Raw genomic sequence first — 17535 nt, 5'->3', positions numbered from 1 at the left:
ATAAATCTTTTTATCCCCAATACTGAAGCTAGTTTATTTTTAAATTGTTTTTTTTTTTCCTATTAGACAGCCGACAAATAAGCCTCACAGGACTAGTTATAAAATTTCATCCATTCCGATTTGTAGTCAATCCACCCTCAGAGAAGATATGATAAAGTCAATGCAATAAATTGAGAAATGTTATCTTAATAATAATATATCTGAAATGTAATTCTACTTAAAGTTTAAGTATGTTAAAGAAAAATACATTTTGCTCTGATTTCTTTTTCCACAAAACACGTAAACTTACGTTTAAGATAATTTTTATCCAAAATAATTTGATAATTTGAAAAAATTTTGAAAAAATAATATCCTTGTCTATTATTAAATCGAATTTTTCTCTATTTTGGCGACAAAGTGATATAACTAAGACATATGACTTTGTTATATATTTATGCAAAGTAATCAAAACTAACTTTATAATTTTTGAAAACTATGTTTATGATTATTAATAACAGAACTGTGCGAACCTGCTAGAAATGTTGTCTGTTAAAACCCAAAAAGTTGGCATTCTCTAAGAATAAATCATCTCTTCCTTTTACTAATTACATTTTGTGTATGATATCTTTTAACTGCATATACTTTCTGTCGTATTACTTCCCCGGCTCTGTTATATAATAACATATATAACAGCTGGGGATCGGAAAGTATAACTTATATTATACTTTCCGATCACCACATAACTTATATGGCAATCGGTCAAAATATGACCCCCCAGATTACTACACTTTTGGACTCAGGGGACCTTAAAACGTCGAGAAATGCAAAAAAATTCTGGGTTTTTTTCTGTATGTATGGATGTTAGTGTATGGGGGGCACGATTTTGTTCACCCTGTTTGAAGCTTAATAACTCCTGTGCTTTTTGTCGAAAAATTCTGAAATTTTGCAGGAAGATTGTTTATTAGAGGAAATGATGCTATTAAATTTTGGTGAGTAAAGGTCGAGAGGGTGGGAAGATAAAGGAGGTCATGTGTATCTCCAGTTGGGTCAGACTTAATGACGATTTTACTCGTTCTTAGCATTTACAATGTTTTATAAGACCCATCCCTACCCTCAAAACTAAGCTTTTTTCCATTTTATATTAGTTAAAAATATAAAAAGTTTTAAAATAAAATATCATAACAGATGGCGCCACTAAATGTTGCCGGAAAAGTTAAGCAACTCATTGCTGGATTTTACTGTTATGTCTTCGTCATCATCAATTTTCCTATTAGTCAACTGTAAAAAATCTATTCAAAATATTATCAACAATATTACCAAGTAATTCAGAAAAACTTGCTTAAAGTATAACTTACAGTTTTATCATTATCTCTATTTATCTAAAAAAGTTATCATTATAACTATTCCTCGTTATTATTGTTACCACATAATCTATGAGTATCATCATAGAACTGTTTTGATAAATAACTTCCTTAAAACGCTCACATTCAATACTTCAAAGAAACTAATAAATAATTTTATGATCTTCCCCAATAAAAAAAGATTCACTTCCTTTCATCGGAAGGTTGTGTTTCTATCGATATTCTTAGTTCTGTTATTACGTTCATTCTTCTATCTCTTTTTGTTCTTTGGAATTTTTAAAATTAGTTTAGTATCATTCTTCTTGATATTCACTACTACTCTTTTTCCACCCAATATCTGTTTTGGTTCTCTTTTTCTTCAGTTTTCTTTCGAAATGAACACATACCTCAATTACATTTTCTCTTCTTCTGGGCTTTTGCTTCCACTCGTTGCTTTCACACTTCCACCGCTTTGGAAGACGTCATAAATCATAGATTTTTTAAAACGAGACAAACAATTTATTTTTTATTTTCATTGCCAATGTTTTTGCTACTCTAGATTTTTCAGTGTATTAATTTTTTTCGTTAGAAGCAATATTATCTTAGGACCTTACTCTTTTAATGTTGATGCCGTTTCACTCTTCCAATAACCATTTTAATATTGTTACTATCAACTATTTAGAATTAAATGCAGGGTGCGATTTGAAGAGGATGGTGAAAATTCCCCTCTTCTATCTTTCTTAATGCTGTTAAATTTTGCTGGTTAAAGGCTGAGATGGTTTGGAGATAGAGGCCATGTCTCATATCTCGAATGGGGTCGGACAATTTTTTTATATAGAGCTCATCTTTATCTTCAAAATTAAACTTTTTGCCATTTTATATTAATTAATAATATAATTTTTTAAATAAAATATCATAAAAGATGGTCGTACGCCTTTTTAAGTGTTTTTGCCTGGAAAGTTATGCAACTCGTTGCTGGACTTTTTAAAAATAAATACTGTATCACGTAAATCACGAAATACTTCGGTTGTGTATCATATTAGCTGAATCGATATTAACAGCTTCATTGTAATGATTAAAAAAATCTTATATGAGGAAAAAACACGAGATCATAGTTCTCGTTTAACTCAAGACTGATCAGAATACATTTCTTTAATTAAAGATTACTTATACATCTTTTTGAATATTTTTGAGTTCTTTAAAAACGAAATCAAATTTATTTTATGAGAACCATGATTCCATGTGTTTTTTCCTCATATAGGATTGTTTTTAATTGTTAAAATAAAATGTAATTTGGTTTTTAATTGGTATAGAAATGGGTAACTGAAAGGAGCACTATGGACACTCGAAATGCACATCATCGTAAAAATGAAATAAAATTGTTGCATCAAGTCAAGCGTTGGTCTTATCTTCTTTAGAAGAACAAAGAAAGAAAAAGTTGTTAACAGTGTGGTTTTCTATAATTAATAATTAAATGTATTATTTGTTTATATCGCAGCATAATTTTTGCTTGCTATTATTCATTTCATTAAAATTAATGATCTTTGATTTTCTTCCTTAACTAATTTTTCAAATTTCGTTTATGTTTCCTCCAATAAACTTATAGATCTTAAAAATCATCAAAACCTGAGCATGATTGGAAATTTTGATTATTCTTCCTCTTTCATTCCTCTCCTATCGTCCATCGGAGTGAAGAGAGGAGAAATGAAGTTTTTCATTAATCTCATAAGAATATTATTTTAAAAAATGGCAATTTGTATTTTTAATATAAGAGAACTTTAACAGAACAGTTAACCTAACAAGTACAGTAAAACCTGTCCAAAACGGAAAAAGATATTCGGTGCCGCGTGATTCCTGTATGTATTAAATTCAAAATTAATGATATGTTAATAAGAATTTTTATATAAAATTTAAGTACTTTTAATAATAATAATGCGTTTATAAATTTCAATTTTTAATAATAATTAATGATTTAATAATCCCATTTTTAATAAACATTTATAAAATAAAAAGTTTTTCTAAAAGGAAACAAGTTTATATAACATGACTTTTTCAGTTGTTATATCACATCGATTTTGGAGATGTCTAACTCAGTCAGGCAAGAATACTGGGTGCTTAATTAATCTCGAGTTATTCGTGTAGTGTTATGGATATCAGGTAGCATGATCTGCTTCGAGAGATCATTCACGCGCCCCTATCACGTGACACTCACAACACGTTCGATTTATTGTGTAAAACTCGGCATCCTAATTGGCTTAAAGAAAACACGTGATCTTAAAATTTACTCTTTTTTCCGTGTATAATTTCTTGTGGAATAGGAGGGATAACCGTTTTCTGTCGATGTTAGTTGCTTTTCTTCCATTGACATTTGTTTGATGTTCAAATGGATTCCTGTCTATTGTCTTTGTTTTTGTCTTTTTTTTTTTTTTGCATCATCAATAATATATGTATGCTTTCCTTTAACCAGAAATACGTACAGTATGTAAGAGTCTATTCTAGATATACAGATCTATGAAAAAGTTCTTTGCACAAATCTATTCCAATGTTTTTTTTAAAGATGACACCTGGATACATAATTGATATGAATGGAAGCCAAAGCTTTTTTCACATAGACCGAAAATATATTTTAGTCTACAGCAAAGATCGATTATTTATTTATTTATTCTGCAGGAAGAAATGTATAATAATCTGTTGTCAAGCCCAAATAGTATGTGGTCAGCTGGATCATATAGTCATTGCCTTCAAAATTTAGTCTTTTTTTTGTACAAAAAAGTTATGAAAGCGATATAAATTAAAATTTATTTTGATTAGTGGTAATTAATCTGATTTTATTAGTTTTATTGATTTACATATACATTTTCATGGCTTCTGTAGATTGGTGGTAGTCATTTGGTGACCTGACCTTATTGCAGTTCTTTCAGGTTCTGAATCATAGTCTTGTTCCATTGATAAAATGATTAGATGAGTTAATGGCTGAGATGGTATTGGCATCAACCTATTGCTCAGGAGAACTGAGATCGAATTTGAACAACCCAGAAACTTTTCATGGATAATCTGTGCCTTTTCTCATTGTGAATCTGACTGAACCTGTGATGAGTATGATCAAAAGGCTCTCTCAGTCAGAAAGATATTTTAAAAAATAACAATAAAGATACTTTATAATGATGAATGATAGTAAAATATTGGATGGATGGCCAAGTGGTCAAGGTGGCAGCCTACCACTGTGGGGGACCGAGGATACAATCCTGACAGCTCGAAAAATCCCCAGGAATTTTGGGGGGTGGTCCGTCCGGATATATTGGGCCTCATCCCTCACCACCTGGCCACCCCATTGTGGGCCTGGCCAAACCCGTAATGGGCTTGCTAAGAGAACCTCTTAGTGCCCACAAGGTAAAAAGAGTTTAAAACAAACGCCCAGAATTTTTAGCACTCAGATATATCGCGCTTTTTCTTAGTCTTCCGACAAGCACGATATAATGAGAGGCTACTGTATTTTATTGTAGAATCAATCTTTGAATAGAGCAATTTTATTAAAACACCAATATAATATCACTAATTTATAGATCAATAAATTAATTAATTTTTAAAAATAATCAAGTTTAATCAGTTTTGGATCCCATTTACACTGATTCTGAAATGTGTTCCTTGTCAGATTGTAAATGTTATGGTCAGCATACTTCAGGAAACTCGTTTAGTTTGAGAAACACTATTCCAGACAAATGACCTCATTTAGAAATAGTTTAATGGTGGAAAGAAAAAGTTAACTAGGATGTTTACCAGTTTATGTTATGCTATATCAATGCTGTTTATAAAAAATATAAAAGTAATTGATTATAATAATATTTTATCATCTACATGTAAATTTTACCAAAAAATGCCTAGATATTGTATTAGAAATTATTTATAAACTTCTGAAAGTAAGTAAAGATGTCATTTGTTACTTTTTTAAATCTTCACATAGTTCTCAGTTTTTTAAAATGGAATTTCACTGAATATTATTTAAAATATTGTATATTCATTAAATAAATATATTTTATGCCAGCTTTGTTCATGTTCCCTCAAATTTTCTCTTTTAAATTTTACCCCATTTTTGAGGGTCTCGAAAAGTTCACATATAGTCATTTTAGGGGGCCTATATCTCGCGAAGGGTTGCCCGTACAGCCATGGTTCATTAGACTTTTTGTTCCTATCAGTATGCTCTACAGCTCTGTTAAGGTCCCAACCGCATCATTTGGATCTAGAATTGTACCATTTTTTTGAACAAATGAAGAGTGTAATGCTTCTTAATTAATAAAAAACAGTTTTAAAGTTTTTCTTGTTAGTAAAGATAACATTAATTTATAGGAATAGGAACTACTATATACCAATGAGTTTTCTACAGGGCCGGAGAAAATCTTCATTCTTGAGAGCCCTGAGTATATATGCATTATTTTTTTAAAAATCAATGGGTCTTAAAAGAATAATTTTGTTGAATAAACTTGTTAAATAAAGGAATCTGTAATTCAGAAGTAGAAGAAATCACTATTTCCAACTTTCAGTTTTGAATAACATTAAATTATAACCTAAAAAATTCTATGTATAGAATTTTAAGTTAAGAAAAATTGTTTTCTATGAATTTAAAATAACTAAATATTTCATAAATCTTTTTTTGTAAGATGTAGGCAAATTTTATAATTAATTAAAAACTATAAAAGTGAACTATATAAAAAATGAATAAGTAAAAACCATTGAGCGAAATATGGAAAAAAATTGTCTTTTTAAGGTAATTAAATTATTTTTGGAGATAAATGTTTTAATCAAATGGATAATGATGATTTTGATATGTTTATTTTATTCTATAGAAAAACACATACTTGACATCAAATGTTGTTGCAAAATATATGCAATATGAAAAACATTGCTTTAAAAAAATAATTCTTAGAAATGTAATTCTAGCTATTTTATTTTTAGACCTATCTAAATATGATGCTATGACATGGAATCTGGAAAATAAGAATTTAATCAGTTCTGCCATCAGAAGATCACTTTGTTACTCCCCATTCATAATTGTACAGTAAATTTAGTTCTTACTAAGTTTATATTCTTGAATGGGTTCTGTTTTACTACAACTTTGACTTTAGCTGTAATTTAATCTTAATGAATATTTTAAATGTCTATCTTTTGAGATCTAGTTTTATTTTGAAACATTACTTAGTTCCAAACTTGACGAAGTCTGACTTAAAAAGAAAGAAAAAATCTGAGAGACGAAGAGAGAGCTTTGTTTTAATTTAAATTTTAAGAGTTAATTTATATTTTAAAAAATTTATAATGCCAATAGATATTGAAATGACTATTCAACTTAAACATGTAATAATAATAATAATAATTTAAAACATCGTTATGCAAGAAATGATTTCTAACATTCTGAGAATCTAGACAAAGAATGAATGCTGTTTTCTAAACAAATTTTTTATGTTTGCCTTTATCTCTTCATATAACTGAATATATTTTTTTTCTCAAAGTTTAAAAAAAGATAATGTTTTGTGAAAAATACTATTTTTCATTATGTTTGATTAATAACATTTTCTTGATGAGCAAAATTCCAAATGTTGGTCTTCCAAATCCATTATAAGCATAATAATAAAAAAATCCTTTTAGAATTCAGTGGAAAATTTTTTAAAATTTAAATAAAATATTACAAAAACATATGGCAAGATTTTATGTAATTTTTAATTTATTTTGTCTTTGTTAATCCATTTTGTGAAGTAAGTAATGAGAGATTACTACTCATCAAATTATAAAACAAAAAAGAAGGTTGAGAGTTAAACAAGCAATGTTACATATGTTGGTTATCACTTTTCAAACAAACTTAGATATGATTCATGCATTTACAGCAAATGATCTGTCTCATGTTCCTTTAGCAAATAAACTCAATATTCTATATGTAATGTGAAGATCCTAACATTTGTAAAGAAAGACTTTACATGTAAATTTCTATTATTTCTTTTGTGGAAATTAATATATTATTAAATAGGTTATTTTTAAATAGAATATTGATTAAAATAATATTTTGGAATAAGCAACTGTGCAAAAATGATTCTTTGATGACTTTTTGCAGTTAAATATGTTAATGGACAAATAAAAGGGGAAAATGATAAGCAGTGCCATGGTAGCATACTAGTTAATTCATTTTCATTAAAATATCTGTGATCAATGTAATTAATTATAATAAATGTAGTAAATTTAAATTGCAAGTTAATTGTGCATTAAATTACATAAAATACAGCATTGAACAACATTCTAATTTAATTAATAAAAATATGATATAAATCATTAGCGTTTACAGTATTAAGTGTATGTTCTTTTATTTGTCTGTTCTACATGAAATAGTAAAGATAATATGACTGCAGAAGAAAAAAATTATATATAACACTCATATATAGCATATCCAATGACAATTTTATAAACAAATTAAAAGATACATATTATAATAAAAAAGTTTGAGTGATAAAAACTATCATAATAATTTATTTAAAATGCTACTTTAAAGATATATTTGTTACATAAGTTAATAAATTATTTTTGAAATTTATATTACTGGTAATAATAATGATAATGAAAAAATATTTTATTTAGGTAAAGTGCTCTGTGAAGGATGTAAAAAAAAGTGTGTTGGAAGTGCTCTTCGTGTTCAAGATAAACATTTCCATGTAGACTGCTTTAAATGTTCTGGTAAACAATTTTTAATTTTTTAGTTACCAAGGGAAGTACACTTGATGTCACTAACTGATTTTGACAAAGCATATGTCAAATGGAAGGGCTTAATAGGGATTAGCTTAATAAAGCATCATATTTTTATTTGCAGAATAGCAAGCATTAGAGAGATATTGACTAAACTGTGTTACCATACATAACTTAAAATAACTCACAACTCCTACAACATATTCATCACTTCATTACCAACCTGAATTTCAATCTTCAATATCATAATTGTACTAATTATGTTGAACGGTCATCGTCTAATTAGTTTTTTGTATGAAAAACATAAAAACTTTAATGAGCAATAACTTGTTTAATACTTGTGTTCTGCAGATAATATTTAGTATGTGATTGTATTCTTAATTATCTTTCATTTGATACTATGTTTAATTAAATTGGTTAGTGACACCAAGTGACACTTTGTTAAATATGAAACTTAATAAATAAAAATTAACACTTTCAAATATTTTTTATGTTTTAAGTTAATTCACTAATGATAAGGCATTCTCAAGTAAATTATTAAAGAAGAAACAACATATCTTTAATTTTTATTTATTAATTATTTTTATATTTGCTGAACTAAAAATTTATGTTACTCATGACTTAAGGAATTATTAAAATTTTGATTCAAAATTTCAAAATTCTTTTGTATCAATTATATAGAAGTGGTTAAATATTTCCTATGGAAGATATTATTATCTAGGTCGGAATATATCCTGATAGCAAATTTTATAAATGATGGTTCCAACTTGATAAAGTTCCTCAAAGTCCACACTGGATAGCATGTGATATTTTGTTTTGTACAAAAATAAAATTTCTCCTTATAACAATTAAAATCTAAAAATAGCTCTCAGGAACTACTTCATTTCCAATTGTCAACATGAAAGAAGATATCCAGAAGAAAATGGGAAAAAATCCAGTAAGGAGTTGCTTAACTTTACTGGCAACATTTAAAACTGTGTGTGGGGCCATCTGTTATGATATTTCATTATTAAAAACTTTTAATATTTATAATTATTATAAAATGGTAAAAAGCTTAATTTTCAGGGTGAGGATGGGTTTTCTAAAAATTATAAATGCTAATAACAAATAAAATCATCATTAAGTCTGACCCTACTTGAGATATGACACACCACTCTCTTTATCTCTCTACCCCCTTAACCTTTAATTTAAAATTTAATAGCATCAATTGCCCTAATACACAAACCTCTGTGCAAATTTTCAGGAATTTTCAACAAAAAGCACAGGAAGCTTAATCCAGACTTTCTTCTGTGTGCTGGTAGTTTAACCCTTCTTTTGTACATCCTGGAAATCACTGTTTAGTTTTGAAATAGATAAGTTACTGCTTGTTGCATCCAGGGCTGGTTCTGATAGGTCTGTAGTGTGTGCATGAATGCACATACTACAGACATCAGGAATTCTATCAATCAGACATATCAGCCAAATTCCTAGGGTGGATGATAGTGCACTTTAAAAAATAAAATTCAAATATAATTTTATATTATTTTAATAAAATGGTCAGTGATGAAATAGATTGATGTTTGCATGACAACTAATGATATAGCTGTGTAGTTTATGAATATAAATAACACCAAAGCATACATCTTAGTGTTTTGCATCAGAAAACTTAAAAGTGCAAGTAACAGGTGATGGGGAATTCATCCCTTGAACCAGAGAAAAATTTATCAGTGGAAATTCCATAACCACTACGATCGTTTCTTGTTTTAAATTACATAAAAAGCATAAAATCTTGGAGTTTGTAAACTCCAAGCTTTATTTATGTTAATGTCTTATGATTAAGTTTAAGGTTACGCTTAATGTAACTTATTGTAACTGGTTGAATTAAATAATAAAGATACAAGGTTTTATGTTTATGCTTAATTTTCACTGTGAATGGGTGTTTATACCCTTATCGTTAACTTAAAGCAATACTTACATCATTGTTTTAATTGTTAATGGAACCAAAAAGGAAGTTTAAATAAAGAAAGAGATGTGCACAAACATCATTAATTTAAATATTAATATTTAATTAATTTTTATATACACATACATAAATACTGTGTTTATATACTAAATAACAAAAATTCCTTTAAATTAATTTCTTTTTAATTTGTGAATTCTATTTTATTCTAAAATACCTAATATAATTTTGAACAAAGGTGCTTGTTATCAATGGGATGGCTTGATTTGAATAAAATTAAAATAAATATATATCAAATATTTTTTATGGATTTTTAAAACCCCTGCCAACTTTATGAAACTGTCATAAAACATACCAGTAGACTTTAATGGTTGGAGTATGTTATCAATTTACTTGCTACTAGTATTGATAGAGGTTGCAAAGTATTTGTAGCATGCAAGCAGCTAATAGCCCAAAACTGACCTAGTTGCATCACAAACACCTTCAAAATTTCTTAACACCAAAATTAAACAAAGTCCTTTGTCTCTTATTCATATTAAATGAATCTGTAGGTCTATTACTTTTAAAAAATCACAGCACTTGGATTTTGAAACAAGCACTTACACACTGCAATGCAAACTTGCAAAGAAACAGTATTTGGTAGTACTAGATTTGAGAACCAGATACAACTTTGTTCTACAATTTCAGTGAAAAAATTTTCTTTCTACTTCATTGCTGATTGATTACTGACATTTACACAAACACACAGTTGTTATTTCATACAGTTTTGAGAAAGAAGAATGCTGCCCATTGTTATAATCAGCATGCAGGCAATTTTTATGACAGGTCACAAATAGTAATACAGGAACTCCTCACTTTATGACCTATCTGCTTAACAACCACTCGCACTTACGACCAATTGAGTTTCGACCTGCAATTTAGGAAATCCTCATTCTCAGCTTGAGTGTTGGTCAGTGGCAAATGGTGACATGTGCACTAAGTGTACTGTTATAGTTATATAGTACTATAATAGGTTAATAGCATACAATAATAGTCTTTTTATGAATAAATTTGAAGTTTGTTGCATAATTTGTATAATTTTACAACGATCCTGTATTCCCAGCGCAAGCTCCTCGCTTATCGACCAATTCGCTTAACGACATAGTTGTCAGAACGGAACTCCATCGTAAAGTGAGGAGTACCTGTAGTCCCTTTTCTAAAAGTTGAAAGATTTCAATGTCTGAAAATTACCAATCATTCATAATTACTTCTGTGTTTAAAAATATATGGCTTGGATACAGACATTTACTATACTTATGTTATTTGGGTGTTCTAGCTCAGAGCTTTCCAACACATTCACAAATTTCATTCTCTTCAGAATATTTTCACTATAAAATTCATTCACTTTTATTTTCAACTTTTATTCATAAAAGTGCTTAGAAAACTTGTGAAGATATGTTAATTTCTTTGTTAAAAGAAATACATGTGGAACCAAAATAAAAATGAAAAAAGTAAATTTTAATTTAGGTAAAAGTTATTAGCTACAGGTTCTTTTAGGATGCCAGTATATTTTCTGTCCCAACAGATGGAAATAAACATATGAGTCAACAATGTTGTACAAAAATTCCCCGACTCATATATAGCTCGCGACAAAAGGAAAATAATTAAACTAATCTTATGCTAATGTTATACTATTACAAACACGAATAAAAAATGAAAATTAAAACTAATATTAAACTAAAGGAGGAGAATAAAGGACAGATAAGAAAATGTAAGAAGTTGGGAAAGGGGTACCCAGCGTTGGTCTTTGAGGTCTTCGAAAAATCGGTCTCTTTTATAATGTCCTTGGCGAGGGTCTTACACAAAATATGTAGAGGGGATTCTCTTCTTCCTTTCAGTTCATTCGCTTGCCAAAATTCACAGTTAATTCTCATGAATTGATCACAAACAAAATGGATCGATCACAACGAATTCTTTAGTCCGTCAATCAAACGCTACTCTTTCTCTTCTGCACGCTGCCAGAACGCACCAGAAGCTTCTCTCTCTCCTGCTTTTTTCTGTCCGAATCCTTTTTGTTCTCTCCTTCACGACCCTCCTGCCCTCTAGTTTCGTACTCGACCCCTCAGGGGTCGCGCACCCTTTCTTTGTTTTAGGGGATATACTATGACCATATAAGGAAAGGAATTTTGGAGAGACATTCCAAAGAGGAAAAACAATAGGTAAAGAAAAGAAAAGGGGATAAAAGCGTGAGAAAGTGAAATTAAAAATAATAATAAAATATAAACCATATACAAACACATGGCGTACAGCCACAAACTAAAATGATAAATTCCAGAACCTCTTGTGGTCCAGTATAGTTGATACCAGGGTCTAATACTGGGTTGCAGTTCAGCAGTTGAGAAACCCTGCTTTAATCAGATATTGAATTTGTATTCTGATTAAAAAAACTCTCATTAAAGCATTTAAGTTGACTTATAGTAATTAAAAGAATTGGAGATGAATTTGAATTCTGTTTGAAGTATTTAAACTGAAATAGAATATTTTATAAATTGATGAATTCAGGGGCTTGGTGAGAAAATGGATTAGAAAATATTTGAGAAAAAGGAGGATTTGCATTTCAATTCATCAGTATTTTAGTATTACAGTATTTTATTAATGTGGGTAGACATTAATGGGACATGTAACTGAACCATGAAAGGTTCTTGAAGACAGATGCACAAATCCAATTTTGATAACTCATTTTTTGTAGTTTTGCAGAATATGCTGTTTTTTCACTAAGTCCCTCATTATTATGAATTAATATATTTAATTTTTTAATCAAAAGGTAAAATTCTAGTTATGAAGTTGCTATTTTTCTAATCTAAGCTATATTAATAAATTTCAAATGATTTATTACAAAAGCTTTCAAAAGAGAAAAATATAATTATTCAAATTATAAAATATTTAAATTACATATTTAAAAACTGAATGATAAATAAATAATAAATATACAACAGTAAAATTATTTCCAAAGTAAAATGTATATAAACTGTGATATACATGGTATGATCCAAAAGTTCGGGGACTGCAGTAATCTATGACAACAAAAGCATGTATTTGAAGTTACAGTGTATGAAATGGATTCTACCAAACCACCTCTACATGTTCAAGTTAATTTCACTCATGTCATGTGATTAAACTGTGAGCACTGCTGTTTTTTTCCGGAGATAGTTACCTTTGTTCTGCAACGTAATAAAAGTGGAGTTTCAAGAACAATCTCCAACATTAAATTTTGTCAGCGTTTAGGTAAAACACCTACAGAGATTTTAAAATTGCTAAGAAAGGTGTATGGTGATTCTACCATAATGAAGTCGAAATGTTGGAGGTTGTTCTTGAAACTCCACTTTTATTACATTGCAGAACAAAGGTAACTATCTCCGGAAAAAAACAGCAGTGCTCACGGTTTAATCACATGACATGGGTGGAATTAACTTGAACACATAGAGGTGGTTTGGTAGAATCCATTTCACACGCTGTAACTTCAAATACATGCTTTTGTTGTCATAGATTACTACAGTCCCCGAACTTTTGGATCGCACCACGTATAATTTTCTTATTTTAGCAAAAATTCTTCTAAGTAGTATTTTCAGTTACATTTAACAATCACTCTCAAATTCAATAATTCACTTAAAAAAAGATTTGAAAAAATAGTTCAACAAACAGAAAATAACAATCAGTATAATTGAACATTATGTATATCAGAGAAATGAAAAATTTATTTTCAAGAAGTAGACTTGATGAAAATTTTGAAGGCTATTTTTACTAGGGAAATAAATATTCAAGATTTAAGTATTCAAGATTTAATGGGCATAGAGGGCAAGCACTGTAAGAAGCACTTAAATCTTTATATAGCAGGCAAGACAAACACAAGTGGCTCACCACATCACTTACTCTACTCCTCACAAATACATGAGTGAATGTTTTGCTTGATCATGTGGCATCTGTGATAATTTATGTACCAGTTTATTAAAGCTTATTTCAATTGAGAATGAGATTTTTTAAATATTGCTCACAATTTTTAGTTTTTATGTCAAATTTTAAAAGGCTGAATATACTATGAACATTGTAGTTGTATCTTGAGTTGGTATCTTGCTTGAAAGTTTTTTTGAGAACAGACATATGAAAATTATGGACAAAGATTAGCTTTAATACAATTTAACATAGAATCAGTTTACATAGAATCATTTTACACATAACAAGGTGAAAGAAAAAAAAAAAAAACAGGCTGTGCAAGATGTTTAAATCTTTTGTATTTTCACATTATATAATTTTATTGGATAAATGTCATGATGTTATCCTTACAGTGTACCCTGGTGGTCCAAAATCTAACATAAGATTTTCTAATCTCAACAAACATACAATAAGGTTACTTGAAAAATATTAAATAAAACTTAAAATTCTTGGTTTCTATTATTTCAATTAGAAGTGACATCTTTCATCTTGAGGTGAGAAATAAATTTTCTTATTTTCAGTTTGTTCTACCTCTCTTGCTCATGGAGGATTTTTCTTAAAAGAAGGACATTATTATTGTGCTAAGGATTACCAAAAAAAATTTGGAACAAAATGTGTGAATTGTGGAGAATATGTGGAGGGTGAAGTAGTTACAGCTCTTGGTAATACATATCATCAAAAATGCTTTGTATGTGCTAGATGTAGGTAAGTTATTTAAATTATCATTTGCTAATCTTTTGATAGTCAAAATATAATGACCAGTTTATTTTACAAAATATAATTTATTATTATTTACAAGATTTTTCAATTTGTTGTGAGAGAATTTATAAAAAAAAATTACCTAAAAATTTTAAATTTTATAACGTGTTTAATATGGAATTCTTCGACTATTATAAGATTTATATTTTAACAGTTTAAATTTTCAAGACAAGTTCTAAAGATAAAAATATAACATTGAAAACTTGCACAATAATGATAGTGCTTAATTAAATGTCAGCTTATTTAAAATAAAATATATTTATAAAAAATTAAACTAAATGTTGTAATTATACAATTTTATTTACAAGTTGGAATTAAACCTAATAAATATCAGTTCTGTAAATTTGACTTCTAGTCATATTTTAGCTATTCTATAAAAATTAACAATCTGATTTTAAAGAAATAAAAGTGTAAAGTATTCTAAAAAACAAACTTTTAAATTGAAATATTTTGATAAGAATATAATTGAAGGTGTTATTTTGCAATCATTCAAAACCTGATTGTCCTGCATGGATGAAGGTGTAATGTTCATCTCTTGCATACCACCATCAAAGATTTCAGAAATTAAATGGCATTGTAATACTCTCTGCAACACACTTTTTCATGCAATACCAAAATAATTACATAATAAAATCTTGAAAATCAGTTCACTCAAAACTTTCATTTTATAGTATAACACTTTCATCCATTCATGTCTTCAATTCATAATATTACTGCCTGTTATATAATATTAATCCTTATATAACAAGGTTTTAAAAAATGTATCTTTTTAATTAAAATATTAAAAATTTTTAGGCAACCATTTCCAACTGGTGAAAAAGTTACTTTTACTGGAAAGGAATGTTTGTGCTCAAAATGCATCCAGATCCCTATTGTTACATCAAAATCACCAGAAAAATCTCTCACTCAAGATGAATTACGTATGTATTTGAATATTTTAATATTTGTTTTTCCTTTTGATTTTACAAAATAATCTAGAAATAATCACTTATACTTTTGCTAAAATTTTATTTTAAAATCAATAAATTTGTCTTTGCTCTATACATTAAGCTTATCTTATGGATACAGAAAAAATTTCACATATTTTGTAACTTCAAAATGTAATTATCTGAATTTATTTAAACTTAACAAATTCTTTATATTTAATCAAAAAATTATAAAAATTTACTATTAATTATTATTAAAAATATGTTTACATATCTATATTGTCTTTAAATATTTATATGAGAATATTCTTCAACTCATAAGAAATAATAAACCAATTCAAATATTTTTTAATCATTATTAAAAATATCTATACAGTGAATGCAGACTAATGTAAACTGCTGTACTTTATATTCTTGAATATTTTTTTGGATTATTTTCATTCCATATACAAGATTAAAATATTAACAAAAAGCTTAAGAATAAAGTGCAAATTTATAATAGAACTATTATTATGCCTATTATGGGGTTGGGCAGATCTACAGTGAGAATGGTTGAGTGTTGAAAGACAGAGTCCAACATATTTGGGACAGACTGCCCAAGAAAAATGATGTTGAGGTGACTCCAGAACATTGTCAAAAAAGGGAGTGACACTTGTGAAACAAAAAACTCCAAAGGCTTTTAAAAAAGCTTAAAATGATAACCTGTATTACAAATCATTTTGTAATACAGGCTATTGTTAAAAGTACGACACGAAAGAAAAACATGTACACGTGTTGCTCAATTAAAATAAATTTAATTTCGCGTTGGAATAAATAATACAAATTCTTTATGGATTCTCGCTGTTCCTTGGTGTTCATATCGTAACCGTAAATCCACGAGTACAGTCCCGTTACAAATGCCACCCGACAATCTTACTTAACTAACGCGCACGAATTTTAACTGAACTTAAACTAATAGGAAGGGATAGAAGAAAAAAGGGAAGTAAGAAGGATTGTAGGATAGATGGGTACCCAATTCCTTGGCTGTTGTTGGACGCAGATCCTTGTCTCGATCTATAATGCTCGTATGCTCGTACAATGACGGTTTCTTCCAGTTTCCGGTTTCTCTTGTACTATGACGGTTTCTTCCAGTGATCAGATTCTTTTCTCGATCTGTTCCTTTTGGCCCTGTTCTCAGAGCTCGCCAAATTCTCACCCTCGAGGTTCGCAGCCATACGTCTTTCCTCGTTCGTGTCCGGCCAAAGAATGTAAGGTGGAACGTTCCCTTTCCCTCCAGGCTCGTCGCCATCTATTGTTTTCCCCTACCTCCTGGTGGGCTATGGGTAGGTCCGAGTTCTCGGAAGTTCGAGACAAAGAGACAAAGAAAATTGGAAAGAAGGATAGATTGATAGAAATAGAATATAAATTAAACTAAAAACTATACATAAAATAAGGCATACAGCCACAAAACTATACATAAATAAAGGCATACAGCCACACTATCATGTTCATTTTTATTTATAATGTGTGAAACTAATGAGCGGTAAGAAGACAAAGAAACGAAAATGTGAGAAACAAAACACAATGGGTTTTATTTTCTTTGCTCGTAAAATAAACAGGATACAGGGGATACCAACAAACACCTTTTCCCACCGACAATACACGAGAGCAAAAATACCGAAACTGGTACAATAAATATTCCCGACAATATCTCCTTAAACATAAACCTTAATTCTAGTGTACAAAAAAAAAACTCCCGACAATATTACTTAAATATTACTTAAATTATAAAGTTAAAACTATTATACAAACAAAGAAATAAAAGGAAGAAAATATCAAGAATGGACAGGAAAGAGGATACCCACGACTAGATGACGATGACAAAACTACCGGCCGAAATATCACGGTGAAACGGGGATCGGCG

At 29.0% G+C, this 17535-nt stretch overlaps 1 protein-coding gene across 2 annotated transcripts in view; it reads left to right on the top strand.

Annotated features, from left to right (window-relative positions):
* Positions 1 to 17535, top strand: part of LOC136983106 (actin-binding LIM protein 2-like) — a 128964-nt gene that overhangs the window by 26686 nt on the left and 84743 nt on the right. For both annotated transcript variants that reach the window (XM_067279741.1, XM_067279742.1), the window contains exons 2-4: positions 7935 to 8030; positions 14469 to 14652; positions 15502 to 15626. In XM_067279741.1, coding sequence (XP_067135842.1) covers positions 7935 to 8030; positions 14469 to 14652; positions 15502 to 15626 — 405 coding nt within the window. The remainder of the gene's footprint in view (positions 1 to 7934; positions 8031 to 14468; positions 14653 to 15501; positions 15627 to 17535) is intronic.

The sequence above is a fragment of the Centruroides vittatus genome, unplaced genomic scaffold, assembly GCF_030686945.1.
Source record: "Centruroides vittatus isolate TY-2023 unplaced genomic scaffold, ASM3068694v2 contig_876, whole genome shotgun sequence".
Taxonomy (NCBI): Eukaryota; Metazoa; Arthropoda; class Arachnida; order Scorpiones; family Buthidae; genus Centruroides; species Centruroides vittatus.
This window is presented reverse-complemented; position numbering and strand designations above follow the sequence as displayed.